At 32.4% G+C, this 23,310-nt stretch overlaps 1 protein-coding gene across 1 annotated transcript in view; it reads left to right on the forward strand.

Annotated features, from left to right (window-relative positions):
• The window catches only part of LOC127700920 (WD repeat-containing protein 89-like), a 56,921-nt gene that overhangs the window by 8,364 nt on the left and 25,247 nt on the right, over positions 1–23,310 (forward strand). Inside the window, exons 6-9 of the mRNA XM_052204645.1 lie at positions 2,345–2,408; positions 3,245–3,376; positions 6,610–6,687; positions 8,721–8,771. Of these exons, the coding sequence (XP_052060605.1) occupies positions 2,345–2,408; positions 3,245–3,376; positions 6,610–6,687; positions 8,721–8,771 (325 nt within the window). The remainder of the gene's footprint in view (positions 1–2,344; positions 2,409–3,244; positions 3,377–6,609; positions 6,688–8,720; positions 8,772–23,310) is intronic.

Here is a 23,310-nt window from a genome sequence, read left to right on the forward strand (position 1 = left end):
GAAGATGTACATTTACTGTTTTGGTAAGTGTTTTGATGTAAGCTGTAATGACAGAGTTATATGTGCTAGCTGTGCTCAGAATAAAAAGTCAGAAGATGTACATTTACTGTTTTGGTAAGTGTTTTGATGTAAGTTGTAATGACAGAGTTATATGTGCTGGCTGTGCTCAAAATAAAAAAGTCAGAAGATGTACATTTACTGTTTTGGTAAGTTATACCTCCCAATGGTGAAAGCAGATCTAGTAACTGCTCGTCTCCATCTGTCCGTCTGCCCTCTGGAATGACCATTGATAGAAACTTTCGTCAAAGTTTTCATGGCTTACATTAAAGGATATGATCAGTTATGCTTCAGTATACATGTTACCTCAATCAATTGCATGCATTGCCCCATGTCCAGACCTGATATTGGTCTTGGTTTAATTTCACACAATATTGTGAAATAGCAATAAAATAAAATGGGAACCCCATTTTCCTTTTAATTTTTTTTAAGTAATTGATCTTAATAATATCTACCCCGAAAATCATAAATTTACAAAGATATTTTTTTCCCCGAAAGAAGGAAATTGCCTTATCATGCTTATATAATCTGTTTAAAATTGTTAAATGTTGAACTCCTTATCTCTTGAAATAAGCAGATTACTCTTTTAGGTCATTTTTTAGTAGCAATAAACAAAAAAACTATGTCAATTGGACATGCTTTGATACTATATATGCCCTTGAATTTTTACTAGATAACATTTTTGTTCGCTTTGGAGATTCCGTATATCGTCAGGTTATCGGAATTCCAATGGGAACTAACTGTGCACCACTTATTGCGGACCTTTTTTTGTATTGCTATGAGTTACAATTTATGACAAAAATCAGCAAAGACCCATCGAAACAACATCTGATACACAAATTTAATAATACTTTTAGATATTTGGATGATATTTTGGCTCTCAATAATGACGACTTCAGTATGTATACTAAAGGAATTTATCCTGTTGAACTTACTTTAAATAAAGCTAATACTAACAATGACCACTGCCCTTTCCTCGATCTTGATATCTATATCATTAACGGAAAGCTTAATACTAAAATATATGATAAAAGAGATGATTTTTCATTTCCTATCGTTAATTATCCATTTTTAGATGGTGACGTTCCCTTGTCACCATCTTACGGTGTTTATATATCTCAACTTGTACGATTCGCTCGTGTATGTAACAATGTTTTAGATTTTAACGAGAGAAATTTATGTATTACTGAAAAATTATTACACCAGGATTTTCGATATCACAAACTAGTCAAAACATTTACTAAATTTTATCATCGGTATAAGGACATCATTCGTAAATATAGCTCAACATGCAGACTTCTTATACGTTCAGGTATTTCACATCCAATTTTTTATGGAAATATTCTTTATAAAGCACAAAAATGTCAGTATTCACCTCTGAAGCTAACAAAACCTTTAAATAGACTTATTAAGAAGGGATATAGTTACGATACTGTTGTCAGGTCATTAAAGATTGCATATTTTGGCGTTAATATTGATTCACTTATAGGGTCTTTGCATCGGCACTAAACACATTTATTTAAAAACCAGTTGTTGGCATGACACGGGTTATGTTCTTCTCATATATGTTATGATGGTATGATACTAAACCCCTAACGGGAAGGATTGTGCCTGATATTCATATGATGAAGACATAATCTTTCAATCAGTTTAATTGAAGTCTGGAGCTGGCATGTCAGTTAACTGCTAGTAGTCTGTTGTTATTTATGTATTATTGTCATTTTGTTTATTTTCTTTGGTTACATCTTCTGACATCAGACTCGGACTTCTCTTGAACTGAATTTTAATGTGCGTATTGTTATGCGTTTACTTTTCTACATTGGCTAGAGGTATAGGGGGAGGGTTGAGATCTCATAAACATGTTTAACCCCGCCGCATTTTTGCGCCTGTCCCAAGTCAGGAGCCTCTAGCCTGTTAGTCTTGTATTATTTTTAATTTTAGTTTCTTGTGTACAATTTGGAGTTTAGTATGGCGTTCATTATCACTGAACTAGTATATATATTTGTTTAGGGGCCAGCTGAAGGACGCCTTGGGTGCGGGAATTTCTCGCTGCATTGAAGACCTGTTGGTGACCTTCTGCTGTTGTCTGTTCTATGGTCGGGTTGTTGTCTCTTTAACACATTCCCCATTTCCATTCTCAATTTTATAACCTATTTTGGATTAACCTTAAGAAATATATATGCATTAAACTCTAAAATTTTTCAAATTCTATAGTTAGTGTCTTAATGCCCAGTGTCTACTGTAGATTTTAAATTGATTGACATTTAGTTTTGTTTGACCATTGTAGGGATAGAAGAGGAAAAGAATTATTAGGATGTTATAGTGATTCACATCAAGATGACATTACACAGGTATATATAGACATATTTTCGTTTGGGGAAAACAGGTATATTGTCTCTGGCTAGTCAGCTATATTTCAATCTCTTTTCTTCCTGTGTTTTGTGAGTATGCACAACATAGTTTAGTGAATGACCATTCTGTAACAATAGAATGATTTTCTTTCAAGACGACCAGCATACCAGCCAGGAATTGAACACAAGATAATTGGCACAATAAGCCACCTCAATACCAATTGAGCTGAAGGTGAACTCCACTAGCACAGCTAATTGAGGGCAGTTATATTTTTACTTGGTCAAGGGTATATACGTAGTACCCCTACACCCCCCCCCCCCCCCCCACTACTTGAGTCATTGTGGGCATATTAGTGGGAGCCCCAGTTGTAATATATCTCAGATATTCTAAATGATTTGTATGTGTATAGCCATACTTTTCAAGAAAACAATATTATTACAAATTACACAAATTGCAGAAAGTAGAGCATGATGAATGGATTGATCTATTCTGCCTTATAATTTTATGGACAAAGGGAAGTAAGAAATATTTCTTTTTATAAGTTAATATTTAAATTGAAAGCAATCTTTGTTCATTAACTTTAAACTGAAAAATATTTAATATGGGTTTACCATGATTTCCTTTTCTGTAATGTATTTGGATGGTACTTACTATCATGCCATAACCAAGTGATAAAACAGGCATTATTACATGTATTCACAACCATCATTCAGGGAGCATTAGTTGACACTTTGAGTTATGTATAATTCCTACTCAAAGATGCTGGCATTATTACTGATTATAATAATATCTGAAAATTGACATAACAAGTATAAGCAGGGTTCTTGTTGTTTAGGTATGTTTCCATCCGACAGAACCTGACACATTATCAACAGGATCAACCGATGGTTTGGTTTGTGTGTTTGATATAGGTCAACCAACTGAAGATGATGCTATAGTTCTTACACTAAATTCAGAATCATCTGTGGTTAGTATTGGTTTGTCAGCTGTTTAGTTTTTTAGGATTGCATAAAAATGAGATTTTTTTAATACTGCTTTCACATGCAGTAAATATAGCCTATAGCATGAAAATAAGAAGATGTGGTTTGATTGTCAATGAGACAACTTTTCATCAGAGACCAAATGATGTAGAAGTTAGCTACTATAGATCACTATATGGCCTTCAACAATGATCAAAACCAATACTGTTCAGCAAGCTATTAAAGGCCCCAAGATGGCAAAATGTAAAACAATACAAAGAGAAAACAAATGGCCTGTACAAAACAATAAACAAAAAACTAATTTTATATACAGCAACAAACAACAACCACTAAATTACAGGGTTCTGTCTGTAGCAGTTAAAAGCAAATAAAAACACAAAAAGACTGTCAAAACTAACTTAAGCCATTCATATTATCTTTAATCATTATTGTTGAATTATTTACAACTGATAACTCGTAAAAACCTGAATAATGTGAAACATGTTTTGAAGGTGTAATACCACCAAATCATAGTACGTCACATCCGGTTGCATACGAAAATAGGTCGAAAAAAAATATTCCCTTGAATTTGACAGTTGTAGGTAATTGATCCTACATTTCATTGCAGTAAAACATTTCTGGGTCATAAACATATATCTTGGGTATTTCAAAGCACCATTATTTTTTTATTTGGGGTTTCTATAGAATATTTTGGAAACTTGAGGTTACATGGTTACTAAAGCTTGTATACAGGTTAAAAAAGGGGGAAAATTTGATTGGTTAACTTCCAGTGATGGTTATTTTCTTATATGCAATGAAATGTTATGTGAAATTTTTTCTATAGTACTGGACAGGATCAAACTTTACTCATGCCAAGTATTTCTTTATTTGAAACAAAGATAAATTCTGCACAATTTTTTGAAAAGTGCAAATTTAACAAAGACTAATAGGGGAAAATCAATGGTGGTATTACACCTAATATAGGAAGCTGTACATGCACCTTTGACCTTGTGAGTACTCTCATGTGTTAAAATTTCTTGCTATTTAAGTGAAATATTACTAATAATGAAATATTCTGAGTGGATTGAGTCTCCAAAACACATTTTATGAGAAAATTTCCTTGAAATAGGACTTTACCATGAATATTAGTTGACAGAATAAGCCATACTTAGAGTTTTGGGGAGCTTTTTCTCCTTTTTTCTTATATTCTGCTATACTAGAAAAAATTTTCCTAAGAAATACTTTAATAAATATATAGTTTTAAGTAAATGAAATTATTTTTAAAGCAGTAACAACAAATTATTCACCAAAAGAGAAGCTTTTTATGTCCCTCTCTGGAACGCGGCGTAAATTTAAGTTTTACGTAAGGACTTATTGAAACCTCCTTGGAGACAGTAAACTTTTATACGGATAGTTCATTCAGCTTGAATACTTCAAAAATCATTTATTATAACATTTCTATCATAAATGAGTGAAAGTTACCCCAAAATTTTTATTTATTGGCCTATAAAGTAGAAATTTTGAGGAAATGAGAGGTATAAATGGACCAGAAGAGACCTTATAAGGAAGACAAAGAGGTCCATTGGTAGTATTTATCATCCTAAAGTCATCTTTTGTATCATATTCAACTGTTTGTAGGCAGATGAGATAAATATTTGATCATTTATTGGTCCACACTATATTCTATCATGATGCGGCTTGGTTTGGATTTTTCGAAGAAATTTAGCTCGAATCGCTGCAGATGTCGTCTTACATTATACTAGATTTTTCTCAAACTATTGAACTGATTATGACAAAACTTGACAGGAATGCTTGAAATAACCAGTATAACAAAGGAAAAAAGTCACATTCAGTTTATTTAACAAAAAAGTCTTCTTTAGGTGTAATACCACCAAATCATAGTACGTCACATCCGGTTGCATACGAAAATAGGTCGAAAAAAAAATATTCCCTTGAATTTGACAGTTGTAGGTAATTGATCCTACATTTCATTGCAGTAAAACATTTCTGGGTCATAAACATATATCTTGGGTATTTCAAAGCACCATTATTTTTTTATTTGGGGTTTCTATAGAATATTTTGGAAACTTGAGGTTACATGGTTACTAAAGCTTGTATACAGGTTAAAAAAGGGGGAAAATTTGATTGGTTAACTTCCAGTGATGGTTATTTTCTTATATGCAATGAAATGTTATGTGAAATTTTTTCTATAGTACTGGACAGGATCAAACTTTACTCATGCCAAGTATTTCTTTATTTGAAACAAAGATAAATTCTGCACAATTTTTTGAAAAGTGCAAATTTAACAAAGACTAATAGGGGAAAATCAATGGTGGTATTACACCTTGAAGCAAGGATGTTGTTTGAGTTGTGGGATTGCTGTGTTATTGACAAATTCTCCCTATCTCTTACAGCTTAGGCCCGAGAACACAGTTATTTCGTAGTGCATTTCTTTTAGACAATAAATTCAAATTAAAAAAATCGCACCTGCTCTATCTCAAAAAGATTTTTACAGTGTAGTGTACTACTATCGATACAAATAATATCAAAATTATAGAAACTTCTACCAGCTCTAACTCAAAATATTGACAATTCTGTGTTAAGGGGGGCTAAAATTCAGTTTGACAGCTTCAGACATTCTAATTTTTGACCTTTTTTAACTGGACCAAATCACTACTTAACATAAAGATTCAGCACCCAAATTTTTTTAACATGTAATTTCATCCCCTTACTTAATATTTCATGCATAAAATATCAAGAAATAAATTGGGAAAGTGTATAAAAAAAAAATGCAAGTTATACACTGTTCACACTAGGGACTATATTTGTAGACAACGAAAACCAAAGGACGATAACTGTGTCCTTGGACCAGCCTTACTTGTACATATTGATCATGAATAAGTAGTGACTCCTTGTACTTGCACTTATGTGTTATTTAAATTACCAGTTATGATTTTTTGTACTGTAAATTCAAATTTCATGGATTTATTATTGTGAATTTTGAAGAATGAACAATAATGCAAAATTAATTATTGCGATTTCAAGAAAATCTTCATATAGATATATGTATCAGATATACAATGCAAGTGCTTATTATTGGTATACTCACCCAGTTGCATTATTCGCATAAATAAAAACTTGCTTTTATATATATAAATTTCTGAATTTACAGTACATTTTATTGTTTATCTGCAACATTCAAATTTGTTTTCTTTGTTTATCGCTTAATCTTTAATTACAGGATAAAATTGGTTGGCATGGTAACAATTTATACTGTGTGACACATATAGATACATTCTACTTATGGGACACAAAAAAGGTAAATATGTGTTCTTTTATTTTTACATGTATATTGGGACCCACATACAAGGAATTGAAATTTTTTCACAACTTGAATTTGTCATCCCTTTGCTGAACATCTTTTTTGTTTCCTACAGGAATTGTTTGAGATTTTTTGGCATGCCATGACATCAAAATTGTATAAATTGCATTTCTGTTTAAAAAGTAAATGATTTATTTGAAGGTCTAGATTTTTTTAAAAGCTGAAAAATATAAATCATTTTAATGAAAAGAGAAGGTATATTAGAGCCCTTTTTGAGTCCTTGTCCTTTGAAAATCACAAAGTATTTTTAAATTTATCAACTAACATCATTCAGATGTTCACAAGGTATATAAGCATTAATATACATGCATTTTGTTTGACAAATTTGCTTCAGGCTTTCAAACTTCTTTCATTTATTAAAGGCAATATTGCTGAACCTTTCTTAATTTAGAGATCATTTTTATGCCCTTGTCACTGCGGAGGGGGCATTAAGTGTTGCCCTTGTCTGTCTGTACATCCCAAAAATGGTTTCTGTTCTGGGGACATCACCTGTATCCCATGGACACATTCTCCATTTATTTAGGTAAGATATCTAAATATTAATGGAAAGCAACAGTCTTACCCAAATTGATATCTTTCTAAAAGATGTTTTATACAAAGATGTTGATGTTTTATCATATTATACCCCACTTATGGAGTCTGTGTTATACTGCAACACTTTGTTTGTCTGTCTGTCCATCAATCTTTTTTGTATCCAGTTTCTGTATGAAGGTATGATTTGATATTTGGTCTTGAAATTCAGAAAACAGTCAAACCTTTTATAATAATATATTAATCAAAAACAAGTTTTATCAGGTCATCCTCTCCTCTTTCTACTGTTATTAATACCAAAGCAGTTTCAACCATTTAAGACAATACAGATCTGCCATGCAGTCACTTCCTGTTTAACAATACTTATTTTATAATTTTGTTTATACCCACTGAGGATGGAATTTGTGTACAATTATGTTACAGTGACATCACAAACGATATTTCTGCTCTAAAGTTATCATCCTGTTCATTTAAAAAGCAAGACTCAGACATACTGTTTCTAGAGAAGGTGGATCCAACAATTGTTAAAGATTGTGATTAGGTCATACGGCAAGACATCTATGTGTTTATCATTGAAAGGAGGAGGGGCATTAAGGGCCGGTTTTGGTCCAAGAAAATAGTTTTTGAGAACTGTTTCAAATATGCAAATAAAATTTGGAAATGCATAAAATCAAGAAATATAAAAGAATTACATAAGATTTTTAATGTTATGACGTCACAATTACGTCATAATATAAATCGTTTTCATGAAAATGAAGAAAACTGCAGAATTTATGCAGTTTTCAGTTGTTATTTCCATTGTGGAAACATCGTGCACATCCAAGAAACAACTAAATAATTTAAGAGAAGTCTTATAACTATTGACATAATCTCACCAAATATAAAGTTGTTTCTTAGGTGCACACATACTTTTCTAATCTAATATATACTTACAAAATTACAGATTTCATCATGGTTTGTTGCCATGGTAACTCGTTAAATGTGAAATTTGTTTTTATTTTCTGAACACCTTGTACTTTAGTGTAGTTTGGACAAATTTCAGAATATGTGTAGAAACTTTTTAATTTGCACTAATATTTGGGCCAAATAAAGGCCTTATTGCCCCTACTCCTTTATTTACAAAGAATTGAAAAATGATGCTGTTTTATTTCAAACATGGCTCTGATTGTGCCACCTGCCTTCCAGTAGCCTTTTCTGCCTACTTGAATAGGTTACTTTTGGAATAGAGATTTGAAAATTGTGTTTCATATTAATAAACAAAGATCAATATTTGTAAACAAACCAGTGTAGTTTTCATCTGACAAAAAATTTCCAAACATTCAAGTACATGTATCATATGTATGGTATCCTTACATTACCATGGATCATAGTTGATATTTTCAGGTGCTTTCCTCAAGGAGTAGGTAATATATTAATAACTTGTGTGTACCTATTTTCAGGAGGAAGATTTATTGGTACTTACAGATATCAAAGACAAAGACAACTTGCAGGTAGAGAGACAGTTTTTTTTTATAAAAATAGTACCCCATAGCTATATTATTGAGCTCTGACAGCTCTGCTGAAAATCTGACAACATGGCTTTGAGACTTTAAAAAGAATTCTGTGCTATGGAATTTTAATGGTTTTCAACCATTTGGAGCATGTCTCAAGATAAATTTTCATCTCACCTGAGCTATTAGTATGATTAGGGTCATGTAAGCTGTTTCCAGGGTTTAAGCTAGGATTTTGAGGGCTTTAGTCACTTTTGCGCGAGATGAAAATCAACATTATTTTGGGTAACAGCAAGGGACCAAGGATGTATGTATATTACTAACTATACATCTTTGTCAGACTTTGAAGGACTAATTGCAGGATTTGACTGATGTGTCACTCAAATATGAAGATTAGGATATAAGATCTGAAAATCTAGTTCAAAATTTTACTTCAATTAGTTTCAGGGGACATTCCTGATCAACAAAAGTTGGGTTCCTTTTTTTTTATAAAAACCAGGAATCACAGTATAAATGAACTTGTTGAACTTTGTAAGACTATTACACTGCATAATCATTATCCTTATAAGACGTTTAAATCGATATTTTGAATTAATTTCTATAAAGTTGGAACCAAGGATTTGTACAAATTCACATGGAACGATTCCAATAACTGTAAATTAATCGAGAATTGATCACGTTTACTTTCGATTTTCATATGAAATGTAAACGGGAAGTGACAAGTAGATAATAAATTCAGAATGAATCCGGATTCATCTACGGATTGGTTCGTGTTTAAAAAAAAGGCAGGAAATTATCATTTTTTTTATTTCAATTTGCTTAGTAAGAACTATATTTGTCTCTCTCATTTATTTTGGCACTAAATTTATTTCGTATTTTACGTTTTAGTGTCTATAAATTCATAGGAATACTTTCACGCAGTATATCGTAAAGAAAGCACCTGTTGGACTCGTTGATGATGATGGAAGTTTTTAACGTGAAAACATTTCTGAACGTTTTGAATAAAGATCTATCTTTTTAATCGAAATTGAATGTTTTATGTCAAAGATGACGAAAATACGATCATCTGACGAAACTACGACGAACGAACTGCAAGTTATGATCGTTTTAGAAATATTGAAATTAAAAAGCGAATTGTCTGGGGGAAAACAATTTTGTTCAAATGACGAAACTATGACAAAAGAAATGCAAATTGTGGTCGTTGGCCTTGAGAAATATTGAAATTAAATTGCAGACTGACTAATTTTACTGGGGAAAATAATTAACCGGATTAGTGACCCATCCGATGGCGATAAGCGGATTAGCTGTAATCACAACTTTATAACACCTGTTGTAAATGTTAATTAGCTGAGGGTCATAAACTTTTCAGAAATATGTAATACAGGTAGAACTATAGTATTTTCATGCGAAAATATTTTTACACTTTCCAAATTTAAGTGACGAAATTGATTTGAAATACTTTCATCATTTTGAAAACAGTTTCGTAAATTACGAAAGTGACGAGCGCTAGAAAAATCACTGCTGTTTCAATCAGTTGTGGTCCTTCATCATCAGAAACTTTAAAATAAAATTCCTCTGAACCCACAATATGACACCAAACTTGGCCACAATTATCCTTAGGATATTTTTTTAATACCATCTAACCTCCTGACATGGCTGCTGTAACAAGGAATAGAAGATTGGGATCAAGTCTATTTAATTATCAATTAGTCTGAAGTTATGCAACTTATTACTTGAATGAAATGGTCCTGAATATAAACTTAAATATTCATCTAGAAAATTTCTATAGCGGGAGATCACCCACTTTGGAGATTAGAAAAGTTGATTGATTGATTGTTTGATAAAAGTCTAGTCACAATAAAGGACAAGAACATTTTTTTTTTTTTAATTTTTTTTTTTAATTTTAATTTTTATTATTTTCAAGAATTACAACAAATACAACACATCAAACATACATACAGAAATATTAGCAATACATTTGAATATCTATTTATTTATAACAATAAACATTGTTGTAAATTCATTTTTATGTATATATGAAAAGAGAATAGAATTACGGAAAGTAAAGGATAATTTGAGTTAAATGTGTATGTACCACATGAGAAGGGTAAAGTATTTTATGAAAAAGGAAGAGGTTAAAAAATATCCTGTAATATTTCAGTACATAATAAATTGTGCTGTAAGATAAAATAATATATTATGTTATTTTTGACAATAAGTATTTGTAAAAGAAAAATGACAAAATGAATTATTAAAATAATTCTTTAAATGCATTCCACATGGTATCAAAGTGATCTTGTCTTTTATTTTTGACTGCCATTATTTTTTCTAAATTGTACATATATTTTAGCTGGCACTGAGTGAAAGATCTTTTGAAAAACATCTACTGTTGTATATATATGTTTCATGTATAGAAAAATCAAATTATATGGGTCACCTTTTCGAACTTTTGATATATCTCCAAAAATAAAATTTAACTTATTCAATGGCAGGCTTACCCCACCAGATAAAAACCAATAATCAATATCTTGTAAAAAATTTTGGATCATCTCACAATTCCACAGAATATGTTCAACAGTTTCATCTTCTAATTTACAAAAAGTACATAGAGGGTTATCAATAAGTTTGATTTTACATAAAGATTTATTTGTGGCAAGAATTCTGTGTTTTAATTTGTACTGAAGCTACTGTAGTTTGGTATTGACAGTGACTGTAAAAGGTAGTTTGAATATATGTTTCCAAATGAGATCTTCGCCTAATATTTCACCCCAGTGAATGACAAGAACAAATTAACAATTAATACTAAAGGTAGATTTTGTAAGGTTGGGGTTAACTGGGTTGAACAGCAGGAAATTTGGACTGCCACTGGAAAATGAGGGTGTTTGGGTAGAAAAGTTACCTTGTATCAGACCACCTATAGACCTCTCAGTTGTTGCAAGAGTTCTTTAGTATGTATAAGGCAGCCCCTCATCTTGCATGAGACATCAGATTTAACATCCAAATTCCAATCAGATGTGATTGTGCATTTATACGGGAACAGGTTTAGGCCAGGTGACCATATTTCTATACCCCAGGTAACCCTTGGGTTTTAAGATAGTTTACACCTTTTATTAAACTTTATTGCTTTTCTTGTGAAATAAATATTTTACATCTAGCTTTCTTTGTATTCAATGAAGACATGTGATTAGAACCTAGTACAATTTTATTGGTTCTCCATGTTAATTACAAGTGAACAACAGTTACAAAATCTTCAACATGATGAAGGGGAGGTAACTCCACCATTCCTAAGTTTTGTAATAGACATTAAATATGAATTAAAGAAAAGGAAATTACACGTTAGTCAGTTTTTGTTTTGTATTGTTATCATATTTTAAGTAAAAATGTGAATTAAGTTTCTGGTTTCATGAGAAATTCAACACCTTTATAGAATTATTCAAATTTAGAATGCAATCAAAAGAGAACTTACAATAAAATGTCAATAAAGTAGATATAAGATACAATAAGTGTTGACATTAACATCATTCTATGTTATATCACGTTATATTGAATTCCTTAAAGAAGGGTACAGGAGGTTTATCAATACACATCAAATGCATCATGATTTTTTTTAGGAATTTGCAAAATAGTACACCATAAAATTCTCACGAACTTGAATTTTAGTGTAATTTATTTAAATTTTCAAGAGATTATATTTGAAAGTTATATGGATTTCAGGTTACCATGGTTACTGTCCTTTCTTTATTATTCATCTGCAAATAATTTGTGACAGGAATATTGTATTCCAACATTATATCAATCTGTCCTTAACAGTTAACACTCTGGTAGGTAAAATAGTGCTTCTGTTGTGTCATTAGGCCTCATTAGATTTGCACAGTGCATTGTCATAAAAAGAACAAAATGTCTTACTCTATTTTAATGGACAGTGGTAATAGTCACAGGATGACATAACATACAAAAACCTGAAAGCAAAAAAGGACCTTTTGTTTTCCATATAATGATCATAAAACTTGGTACAGGCTGGATCAAGAAAGTTAAGGAATCCTTTTCAAATTCAAGATATGAGGCTAAAGATCAAATTAACAAAAATGTTGAAAGATAACAAATAGACAATTAGTAGAAAAACCTACCATTGAAAATACCAACAGAGCTTGAGTTACTTTAAACATAATTTATTGTTAAAACAAGAAGAATGACAATGGATGAATTACAAGTTATAGATTTTCAAGGTCTTTTCAATTATTCAATATATTACATAATATATTACACAGTACACATGACACAGAAATGTATGAAATAAAGAGAAAAAATTGCACAACAGTCTTGTGATGTGAAGGAGTGTCTTCATCAGTTCACATGAAACTTTGATCAGTACTTATTCATGGCAAAACCATAATAAGGTTATATGTCATGTTCTCAACTTGTTCCACTGTAGTGGAAGGGCGCATTAAGGTTTACCCTTGTCGGTATGTACATATGTCCATACGTACGTCCCGAAATTGACTTCAGTTCTCTAACTTTAGTTTGCCTCAACCAAATGTTAAGAAACTTATACACAATGCTTATTACCACAAAACTCAAATCAAGTTCGAATTTGGGTGGTGTTACTTTTACCGTTCTGGAGTTATGCCCCTTGATAAAGTTACATGCAAGCGGAGGCATCATATGTGTCCCATGAACACATTCTCCATTTATTTTTTAAAAGTAGTCATTTTAAATAGGTGAAGTCAGAAGGGGCACCTAAATTAAGCCAGTATCAAATTGAAATGTTAAAAGAGACCATATCAGATCTGTTACAAGTCCAGAGACTAGTTGAAGCTAAAATGAAGAACCCTCAGCTCCTGCCTCCATCTATATTGTGTAAGAAGTGTATACAACCTCAAATGCCTTACTTTGTATACAATCAGGGTTACTTGTATCTCACAAAATACATCATTAAACAGGCCATGTACAAGAACAAAATTTTACTCACACAAAGGCACAGCCTAAATCAGATTTAGGTTAAGATTTTTGCTTCTTTAAATATTATATTCCAATGCATTTAGGAAATAGAGTATCTATAAACAAAAGTTATAGATGCCAAAGTGTAGTTCATATTGATCATAGATATAAGAAGATGTAGTATGAGTGCCAATGAGACAACTCTCCATCCAAGTCACAATTTGTAAAAGTAAACCATTATAGGTCAAAGTACGGCCTTCAACACAGAGCCTTGGCTCACACCAAACAGCAAGCTATAAAGGGCCCCAAAAATGACTAGTGTAAAACCATTCAAACAGGAAAACCAACGGTCTAATCTATATAAAAAAACAAGAAACACTTATGAACCACATCAACAAACGACAACCACTGAATATCAGGTTCCTGACTTAGGACAGGTGCAAACAAATGCAGAGAGTTTAAACATTTTAATAGGCGCCAACCTTCAGCCTACCTGAAACAATAGTGTAACATCACAACATAGAAAGACACACTATAAAATATCAATTGAAATGGCTTAACTCAATCAAAAGACATATTAACAAAAACAAGTGAACATACACTGAACAATAAATTTGATCTATGACACAATGTAAATACAAAATTAATCACAAGGTATTTCCAAAAATTTCAAAAGAAAAGTATAGATTGTTTTACATGTTTTCAAGCTACATGCAGTTTTGATCAAAGATGGTAAATACGCCAATGCTACCTTGATATATCACTTAGAAATAAGTGGTTATATATTTTGTATGAGAGTAAAAATATTGACTCTTTAGATGTAGGTTAAAGTTCCATAAAGACGATATTCACATAGTATAATGTTATATTTGTGATTGTTAGTTTGTAAAGATGATATTCACATAGTATAAAGTTATATTGGTGATTGTTAGTTTGTAAGGAATAGAAGTGTTTTATTCATAAAATCCAAATTTTAAATCAGTATTTTTCTATTTATAGAACTAGCCAATGGTCATAATATCACTTGTCTTGGGCTTTACTGGAATCAATTGGTTGTCAAAATATATACATACATCACAGGATAATATTTGAAAAGTAGTTCCAGTCAACTACGCAAATATTAAATTAAAAGTTTAAGTTAGTTAAAACGCCAACTTCATTAAATTGTTTATTATCACGACATTTTACATTATTGGAAATTATATTTAATTTGACTATACTTGAAGTGGTTGCCATAAACTAAGTAACAAAAGGAAAATAAATAAACTTTGAATAAATTTGTCAATCTGAAATTTGAATGTGATTTTTGTCCTTCATTAAACCTGTAGATAAGGACTGTAGTTATTACAGTATATTGAACACAGCTGGCAGGTCCTTTGTCTCACTGCTATTTAAACTCTTGTCCTTGGTAGTAGTTAGCCCACAGAAATTCGGTCAGTATTTACCTTGCATGTCTAATTATTATACAAAGTAATCAATAGTTTGAGAAGATACTTATATGATTTAAATGTGACCTTTAAAGTTCAATTGAACTTCAATTTAGATATGACAGAATTAGAGTATAGGTAAATTGATAATTAGTTATGTACACTTGCACTGATATGATGGTAAAGACATATTTAATTAGAAAACTGGGAAAATTAATTCTAAGTAAAAACTTTTTCAAAACTGGTCCTAGTACACAAAATGTATTACTGATATCTTGAATACTTGAAATACCATACACATATATCAAAGGAACAGCAATTATATTGCTGCACTTCATAATGTTGCTGGAAGGTCTAAAGAACTTTACTCAGCAGCAATAAGAAGATGTGGTATGATTGTCAATGAGACAACTATCCACCAAAATTCAAATGAAGTGGATGTAAGCAATTATAGGTCATTGTACAACCTTCAACAATGAGAAAAATCCATGCCATATAGTCTGCTATAAAAGGCCTTGACATGAAAAATATGAAACTATTCAATTGAAAAATCTAACAGCATAATTCATAACAAGAAAAGATTAGTATGGCACAAAGCATCAACTTTGCTTTCAACACTTAGTGAAGTGGGCCATATGGTGGTCGCTGTTTTCCATCCGTTCATCCATTCACACTATGCTACACCTGTCAAACCAGTGATTGGATTTCCATGAAACTTACACAGAATCTTCATAACTTAATGGCAGTTTACATCACCTACACTTTTTATTGTTTTGCTTCATTAGATTTTTTGGGGTTTCCCATGGTGTCATAGACTTCCTCCCACCTTGAAAAGGGGGTATATGACATCTATAACTTCTTCCAAAGCATTGACTGGTGCGAATGAAATTCATAATTCTATTTGCATCCCATTTGCATCTCCTATTTTAATTTATTATTCAAAAACTTTTGGGGTTTGAAATCTAAATAAAAAAAACACTTTGTCATATCTATACAAATATAGGATCATCGGTATGAATTATTTTTAACTCTCCTCTCATTTTTAGTTCCTTTTTTTACAAAAATCTTCTCTGAAACTACTGGGTTAAATTCAACCAAACTTGGCCACAATCATCATTGGGGTATCTAGTTTAAAAAATGTGTCCAAACCCCTCATTCCAACCAAGATGGCCAACATGACTAAAAATAAAGAAAAGGGGTAAAATGCAAGTTTTGTCTATTATTTTGAAAACCGTTATAAATAGAGAAAAGCTGACAGTAGCAGAAATGTTCAGAATGTTGAGCTCTACAAATTGTTCATATGTCAAAACTGTCAGACGACTTCTTATAGGAGTTATTGCCCTTAAATGACAAATTTTACCATTTTTTTTTTCCATTTTTGCCTATTATCTTGAAAACTATGATAGATAGAGAGAAAATTTAAATTGCAAAAATGACCAGCAAGACAAGTTCTACAAATGAATCTGCTTATTGAAATCATCAGTTGACTCCTTTTTGGAGTTATTGCCTTTTGATGACGATTTACCAATTTTTGGCGTTTTTATGCCCCACCCAACATTCTTGTTGCCTTTCATCTTAAGAAATATAATAGATAGATAGAAACTTAAACAAGCAAAAATGATCAGCAAGACAAGACCTACAATTAAGTTTATAAGGAGGAACCGACCACTCCTGATTGGAGTTATTGCTCTTTAATGATGATTTTTACCATTTGTTTTTGCGTTTTGCCTTATATGATAAAAATTATAATAGATAAATAGACACTTTAAATCACAAAAATGATCAGCAAGGCAAGATCTACTAACAAGTCAAATTTTGTCGATAAAGTTAGTAGACTGTCACTCTTTATAGGAGGGATTGCCCTTAAATGAGGATTCTTTTTTACCCTCTTTTGTGTTTTGAGCAAAAACTAAAGAAGATAGAGAAAAACTAAACAAACTTAATGATCAGCAATACAAGATCAACAAAACAGAGATTTATGTCATGAATTCTATTCTCATCTACAATGTTGGAGAGTGTCCTTTGTTGAATATGCACATAGACCAAGGTGAGCGACACAAGCTCTTTAGAGCCTCTAGTTGGAAATTCATTGTTAAAATTGTGTGAAGGGATTTATATTTTGCACATTTATTTCTTAGAAAAAATCCACAGAAAAAGTTGCAAAATAGAAGTTTTACTTGGAATATTTAGGTAACATAGAATTATGAATTAACAAACACACACAAACAAAACTATTCATCTTAGCATGTCAAAGAAAATCAGAAAAAAGAGTTTCTTATACTTGTGAAATAAATCCTTAAATATTTAGAAGTGAAGATTTTTAAGTTGCTGCTATTCACAAAAATAACATTTGGTATTTCCTTTTATGAAAACCAATATCTCTATGGAGAGGTTTATATAAAATGTACTTGACTTCTTTTGTTTGTTGACAGTGTAAATCAAATCTTTACAATAACATTATCAAATTATTTAAATATCAGTTTGACAGTCCGCTCCTTTAAAGTAAAATCTTAACTGTTAAATAGGTATGATCATAATCATGAGAAATATTTGAGTTTAACTTATATGTATACATATATTTAGATATGTAAAAGTCATTAAGAAAACAATGAACCAGCAAAGGAGAAGTTAAGGACTAGTTTTGGCCTATAATTCGAAGTACATCTGATGAAAGATTTTTGACATTTTTTAAACACTTAAGTGTCTACTTCAGTTGATTCAATTAGTTAATGTAAAAGATTTGAACTGATTTGGTCATTAAAGATGCTCAAATTCAAGCTTAAATATGAAAATCTATCTAATATGCCATAAAACGTCACTTTTCAAATGGTTTTTGTCTATAATGTAAGTGTCCGCATTCTTGTTCATTCTCAACCTTTATATATGTTATGTATTATCATCAAATACAACATATATCTAAATATTTAGACTGAACACAAATGTGGCCACTTCCATTTTAGACAAAAAACATCTTAAAATTAGCACAAATGCTGAAATTGTGAAGATTTCATTAATTTTGCATAAACTTATGATGCTAGTACCTGATGCATGTGCATTGTATTGTCAAAAACAGCCCATATTTTTGTGACAAAAGTATTCTACTTGCCAATAAAGAGCTAAAAGTTTACATTTCAACAAATTAGTAATAATGCTATATTTTGGGGCCAAAAAGGGGTATTACCGAGCCTACCTCTTTAATAGGTACCAGGTCACCAAAAATTGAGGACACAGTACAAACAGCAAAAAAAAAGTAAAAAAAAGTCTAAAGACTTATACCAGTATATGTAGATGTCAAGCAAAAAGAAGTATGGTACCCTTTCAACTGTTTGTTCTATCTTATTTATATAGCTTATCTTAAAGGGATATATTAATGTTAAGGCATCTGTTAATACTATTCATAAATTTCAATACACTCAGAAGGCAAAAAAACTTTTATAATTTAATGTCTTGAGTTTCTCTTAGACGAAAAATTTTTCTTAAAGAAAACTGAGCAATGAAAACAAAGTTTAACAGTTATACTGGAGGTCTTGTGAATAAATCAGACATGTCTTTATAATGCATGAAGGTGGTTATATAAACAGGCAAACCATACCCATCAATAATAACATGTTTATTTATATACATGCAAAGTAATGGTTATGTAAATACTCAATATCTATTTATAAATCGTTATACAATAGTTTAGTTTTTATCCTTCAAGCAATTTTCCAAATATAGACTTTGAGAGGATCTTTCTTTTATTCTCTATCTGTATTGAATTTCAATACACATTGTTGGTATTCAATTATAGAATTTAAATTTTAGCATATCAGTGTAAACAAAACTGATCAATTTTTGTTATGAGAATTTTATGTGACAGATAATGAAGTTAGTGCTACAGTAAAAATACAAATTTAAATAGATCCTATTTGTCATTCTATGATGTGATTTATATGTCACCTAATTAAGCTTTGATTTTGGCCTTACTTGCAGAATTGTTTAGACGTTTGTCAGTTTCAGTCATCTTGGTACAAAATTTTCTTGATGTTTACATTTTTGCATTTTTTTCCTTTTGGGGTCTGTTACCTTTGGTATTAAGGAATGTTAGTCCTTCTTCTGTTACCTTTGGTATTAAGGAATGTTAGTCCTTCTTCTGTTACCTTTGGTATTAAGGAATGTAAGCCCTTCTTCTGTTACCTTTGGTATTAAGGAATGTAAGCCCTTCTTCTGTTACCTTTGGTATTAAGGAATGTTAGCCCTTTCTTATCATTAGTCAGGGAGAGTTGACTCTTCTGTTACCTTTGGTATAAAGGAATGTTAGCCCTTTCCTATCATTAATCAGGGAGAGTTAACTCTTCTGTTACCTTTGGTATTAAGGAATGTTAGCCCTTTCCTATCATTAGTCAGGGAGAGTTGACTCTTCTGTTACCTTTGGTATTAAGGAATGTTAGCCCTTTCCTATCATTAGTCAGGTAGAGTTGACTCTTCTGTTACCTTTGGTATTAATGAATGTTAGCCCTTTCCTATCATTAGTACGGGAGAGTTGACTCTTCTGTAACCTTTGGTATTAACGAATGTTAGCCCTTTACTATCATTAGTCAGGGAGAGTTGACTCTTCTGTTACCTTTGGTATTAAGGAATGTTAGCCCTTTCCTATCATTAGTCAGGGAGAGTTGACTCTTCTGTTACCTTTGGTATTAAGGAATGTTAGCCCTTTCCTATCATTAGTCAGGGAGAGTTGACTCTTCTGTTACCTTTGGTATTAAGGAATGTTAGCCCTTTCCTATCATTAGTCAGGTAGAGTTGACTCTTCTGTTACCTTTGGTATTAATGAATGTTAGCCCTTTCCTATCATTAGTACGGGAGAGTTGACTCTTCTGTAACCTTTGGTATTAACGAATGTTAGCCCTTTACTATCATTAGTCAGGGAGAGTTGACTCTTCTGTTACCTTTGGTATTAAGGAATGTTAGCCCTTTCCTATCATTAGTCAGGGAGAGTTGACTCTTCTGTTACCTTTGGTATTAAGGAATGTTAGCCCTTTCCTATCATTAGTCAGGGAGAGTTGACTCTTCTGTTACCTATGGTATTAAGGAATGTTAGCCCTTTCCTATCATTAGTAAGGGAGAGTTGACTCTTCTGTTACCTTTGGTATTAAGGAATGTTAGCCCTTTCCTATCATTAGTCAGGGAGAGTTGACTCTTCTGTTACCTTTGATATTAAGGAATGTTAGCCCTTTACTATCATTAGTCAAGGAGAGTTGACTCTTCTGTTACCTTTGGTATTAAGGAATGTTAGCCCTTTACTATCATTAGTCAGGGAGAGTTGACTCTTCTGTTACCTTTGGTATTAAGGAATGTTAGCCCTTTACTATCATTAGTCAAGGAGAGTTGACTCTTCTGTTACCTTTGGTATTAAGGAATGTTAGCCCTTTACTATCATTAGTCAAGGAGAGTTGACTCTTCTGTTACCTTTGGTATTAAGGAATGTTAGCCCTTTACTATCATTAGTCAAGGAGAGTTGACTCTTCTGTTACCTTTGGTATTAAGGAATGTTAGCCCTTTCCTATCATTAGACAAGGAGAGTTGACTCTTCTGTTACCTTTGGTATTAAGGAATGTTAGCCCTTTACTATCATAAGTCAAGGAGAGTTGACTCTTCTGTTACCTTTGGTATTAAGGAATGTTAGCCCTTTACTATCATTAGTAAAGGAGAGTTGACTCTTCTGTTACCTTTGGTATTAAGGAATGTTAGCCCTTTCCTATCATTAGACAAGGAGAGTTGACTCTTCTGTTACCTTTGGTATTAAGGAATGTTAGCCCTTTACTATCATTAGTCAAGGAGAGTTGACTCTTCTGTTACCTTTGGTATTAAGGAATGTTAGCCCTTTCCTATCATTAGTCGGGGAGAGTTGACTCTTCTGTTACCTTTGGTATTAAGGAATGTTAGCCCTTTCCTATCATTAGGTATGGAGAGTTGACTCTTCTGTTACCTTTGGTATTAAGGAATATTAGCCCTTTCCTATCATTAGTCAGGGAGAGTTGACTCTTCTGTTACCTTTGGTATTAAGGAATGTTAGCCCTTTCCTATCATTAGTTAGAGAGAGTTGACTCTTCTGTTACCTTTGGTATTAAGGAATGTTAGCCCTTTCCTTTCATTAGACAAGGAGAGTTGACTCTTCTGTTACCTTTGGTATTAAGGAATGTTAGCCCTTTACTATCATTAGTCAAGGAGAGTTGACTCTTCTGTTACCTTTGGTATTAAGGAATGTTAGCCCTTTCCTATCATTAGTTAGAGAGAGTTGACTCTTCTGTTACCTTTGGTATTAAGGAATGTTAGCCCTTTCCTATCATTAGGTATGGAGAGTTGACTCTTCTGTTACCTTTGGTATTAAGGAATGTTAGCCCTTTCCTATCATTAGTCAGGGAGAGTTGACTCTTCTGTTACCTTTGGTATTAAGGAATGTTAGCCCTTTCCTATCATTAGTTAGAGAGAGTTGACTCTTCTGTTACCTTTGGTATTAGGGAATGTTAGCCCTTTCCTATCATAAGTCAAGGAGAGTTGACTCTTCTGTTACCTTTGGTATTAGGGAATGTTAGCCCTTTCCTATCATTAGTCAAGGAGAGTTGACTCTTCTGTTACCTTTGGTATTAAGGAATGTTAGCCCTTTCCTATCATTAGTCAAGGAGAGTTGACTCTTCTGTTACCTTTGGTATTAAGGAATGTTAGCCCTTTCCTATCATTAGGTATGGAGAGTTGACTCTTCTGTTACCTTTGGTATTAAGGAATGTTAGCCCTTTCCTATCATTAGTCAGGGAGAGTTGACTCTTCTGTTACCTTTGGTATTAAGGAATGTTAGCCCTTTCCTATCACTAGACAGGGAGAGTTGACTCTTCTGTAACCTTTGGTATTAAGGAATGTTAGCCCTTTCCTAGCATTAGTCAAGGAGAGTTGACTCTTCTGTTACCTTTGGTATTAAGGAATGTTAGTCGGGGAAAGGTGACTCTTCTGTTACCTTTGGTATTAAGGAATGTTAGCCCTTTCCTATCATTAGTCAGGGAGAGTTGACTCTTCTGTTACCTTTGGTATTAAGGAATGTTAGCCCTTTCCTATCATTAGTCAGGGAGAGTTGACTCTTCTGTTACCTTTGGTATTAAGGAATGTTAGCCCTTTCCTATCATTAGTCAGGTAGAGTTGACTCTTCTGTTACCTTTGGTATTAATGAATGTTAGCCCTTTCCTATCATTAGTACGGGAGAGTTGACTCTTCTGTAACCTTTGGTATTAACGAATGTTAGCCCTTTACTATCATTAGTCAGGGAGAGTTGACTCTTCTGTTACCTTTGGTATTAAGGAATGTTAGCCCTTTCCTATCATTAGTCAGGGAGAGTTGACTCTTCTGTTACCTTTGGTATTAAGGAATGTTAGCCCTTTCCTATCATTAGTCAGGGAGAGTTGACTCTTCTGTTACCTATGGTATTAAGGAATGTTAGCCCTTTCCTATCATTAGTAAGGGAGAGTTGACTCTTCTGTTACCTTTGGTATTAAGGAATGTTAGCCCTTTCCTATCATTAGTCAGGGAGAGTTGACTCTTCTGTTACCTTTGATATTAAGGAATGTTAGCCCTTTACTATCATTAGTCAAGGAGAGTTGACTCTTCTGTTACCTTTGGTATTAAGGAATGTTAGCCCTTTACTATCATTAGTCAGGGAGAGTTGACTCTTCTGTTACCTTTGGTATTAAGGAATGTTAGCCCTTTACTATCATTAGTCAAGGAGAGTTGACTCTTCTGTTACCTTTGGTATTAAGGAATGTTAGCCCTTTACTATCATTAGTCAAGGAGAGTTGACTCTTCTGTTACCTTTGGTATTAAGGAATGTTAGCCCTTTACTATCATTAGTCAAGGAGAGTTGACTCTTCTGTTACCTTTGGTATTAAGGAATGTTAGCCCTTTCCTATCATTAGACAAGGAGAGTTGACTCTTCTGTTACCTTTGGTATTAAGGAATGTTAGCCCTTTACTATCATAAGTCAAGGAGAGTTGACTCTTCTGTTACCTTTGGTATTAAGGAATGTTAGCCCTTTACTATCATTAGTAAAGGAGAGTTGACTCTTCTGTTACCTTTGGTATTAAGGAATGTTAGCCCTTTCCTATCATTAGACAAGGAGAGTTGACTCTTCTGTTACCTTTGGTATTAAG

Source organism: Mytilus californianus, unplaced genomic scaffold (genome assembly GCF_021869535.1).
Source record: "Mytilus californianus isolate M0D057914Y unplaced genomic scaffold, xbMytCali1.0.p SCAF_5, whole genome shotgun sequence".
Taxonomy (NCBI): Eukaryota; Metazoa; Mollusca; class Bivalvia; order Mytilida; family Mytilidae; genus Mytilus; species Mytilus californianus.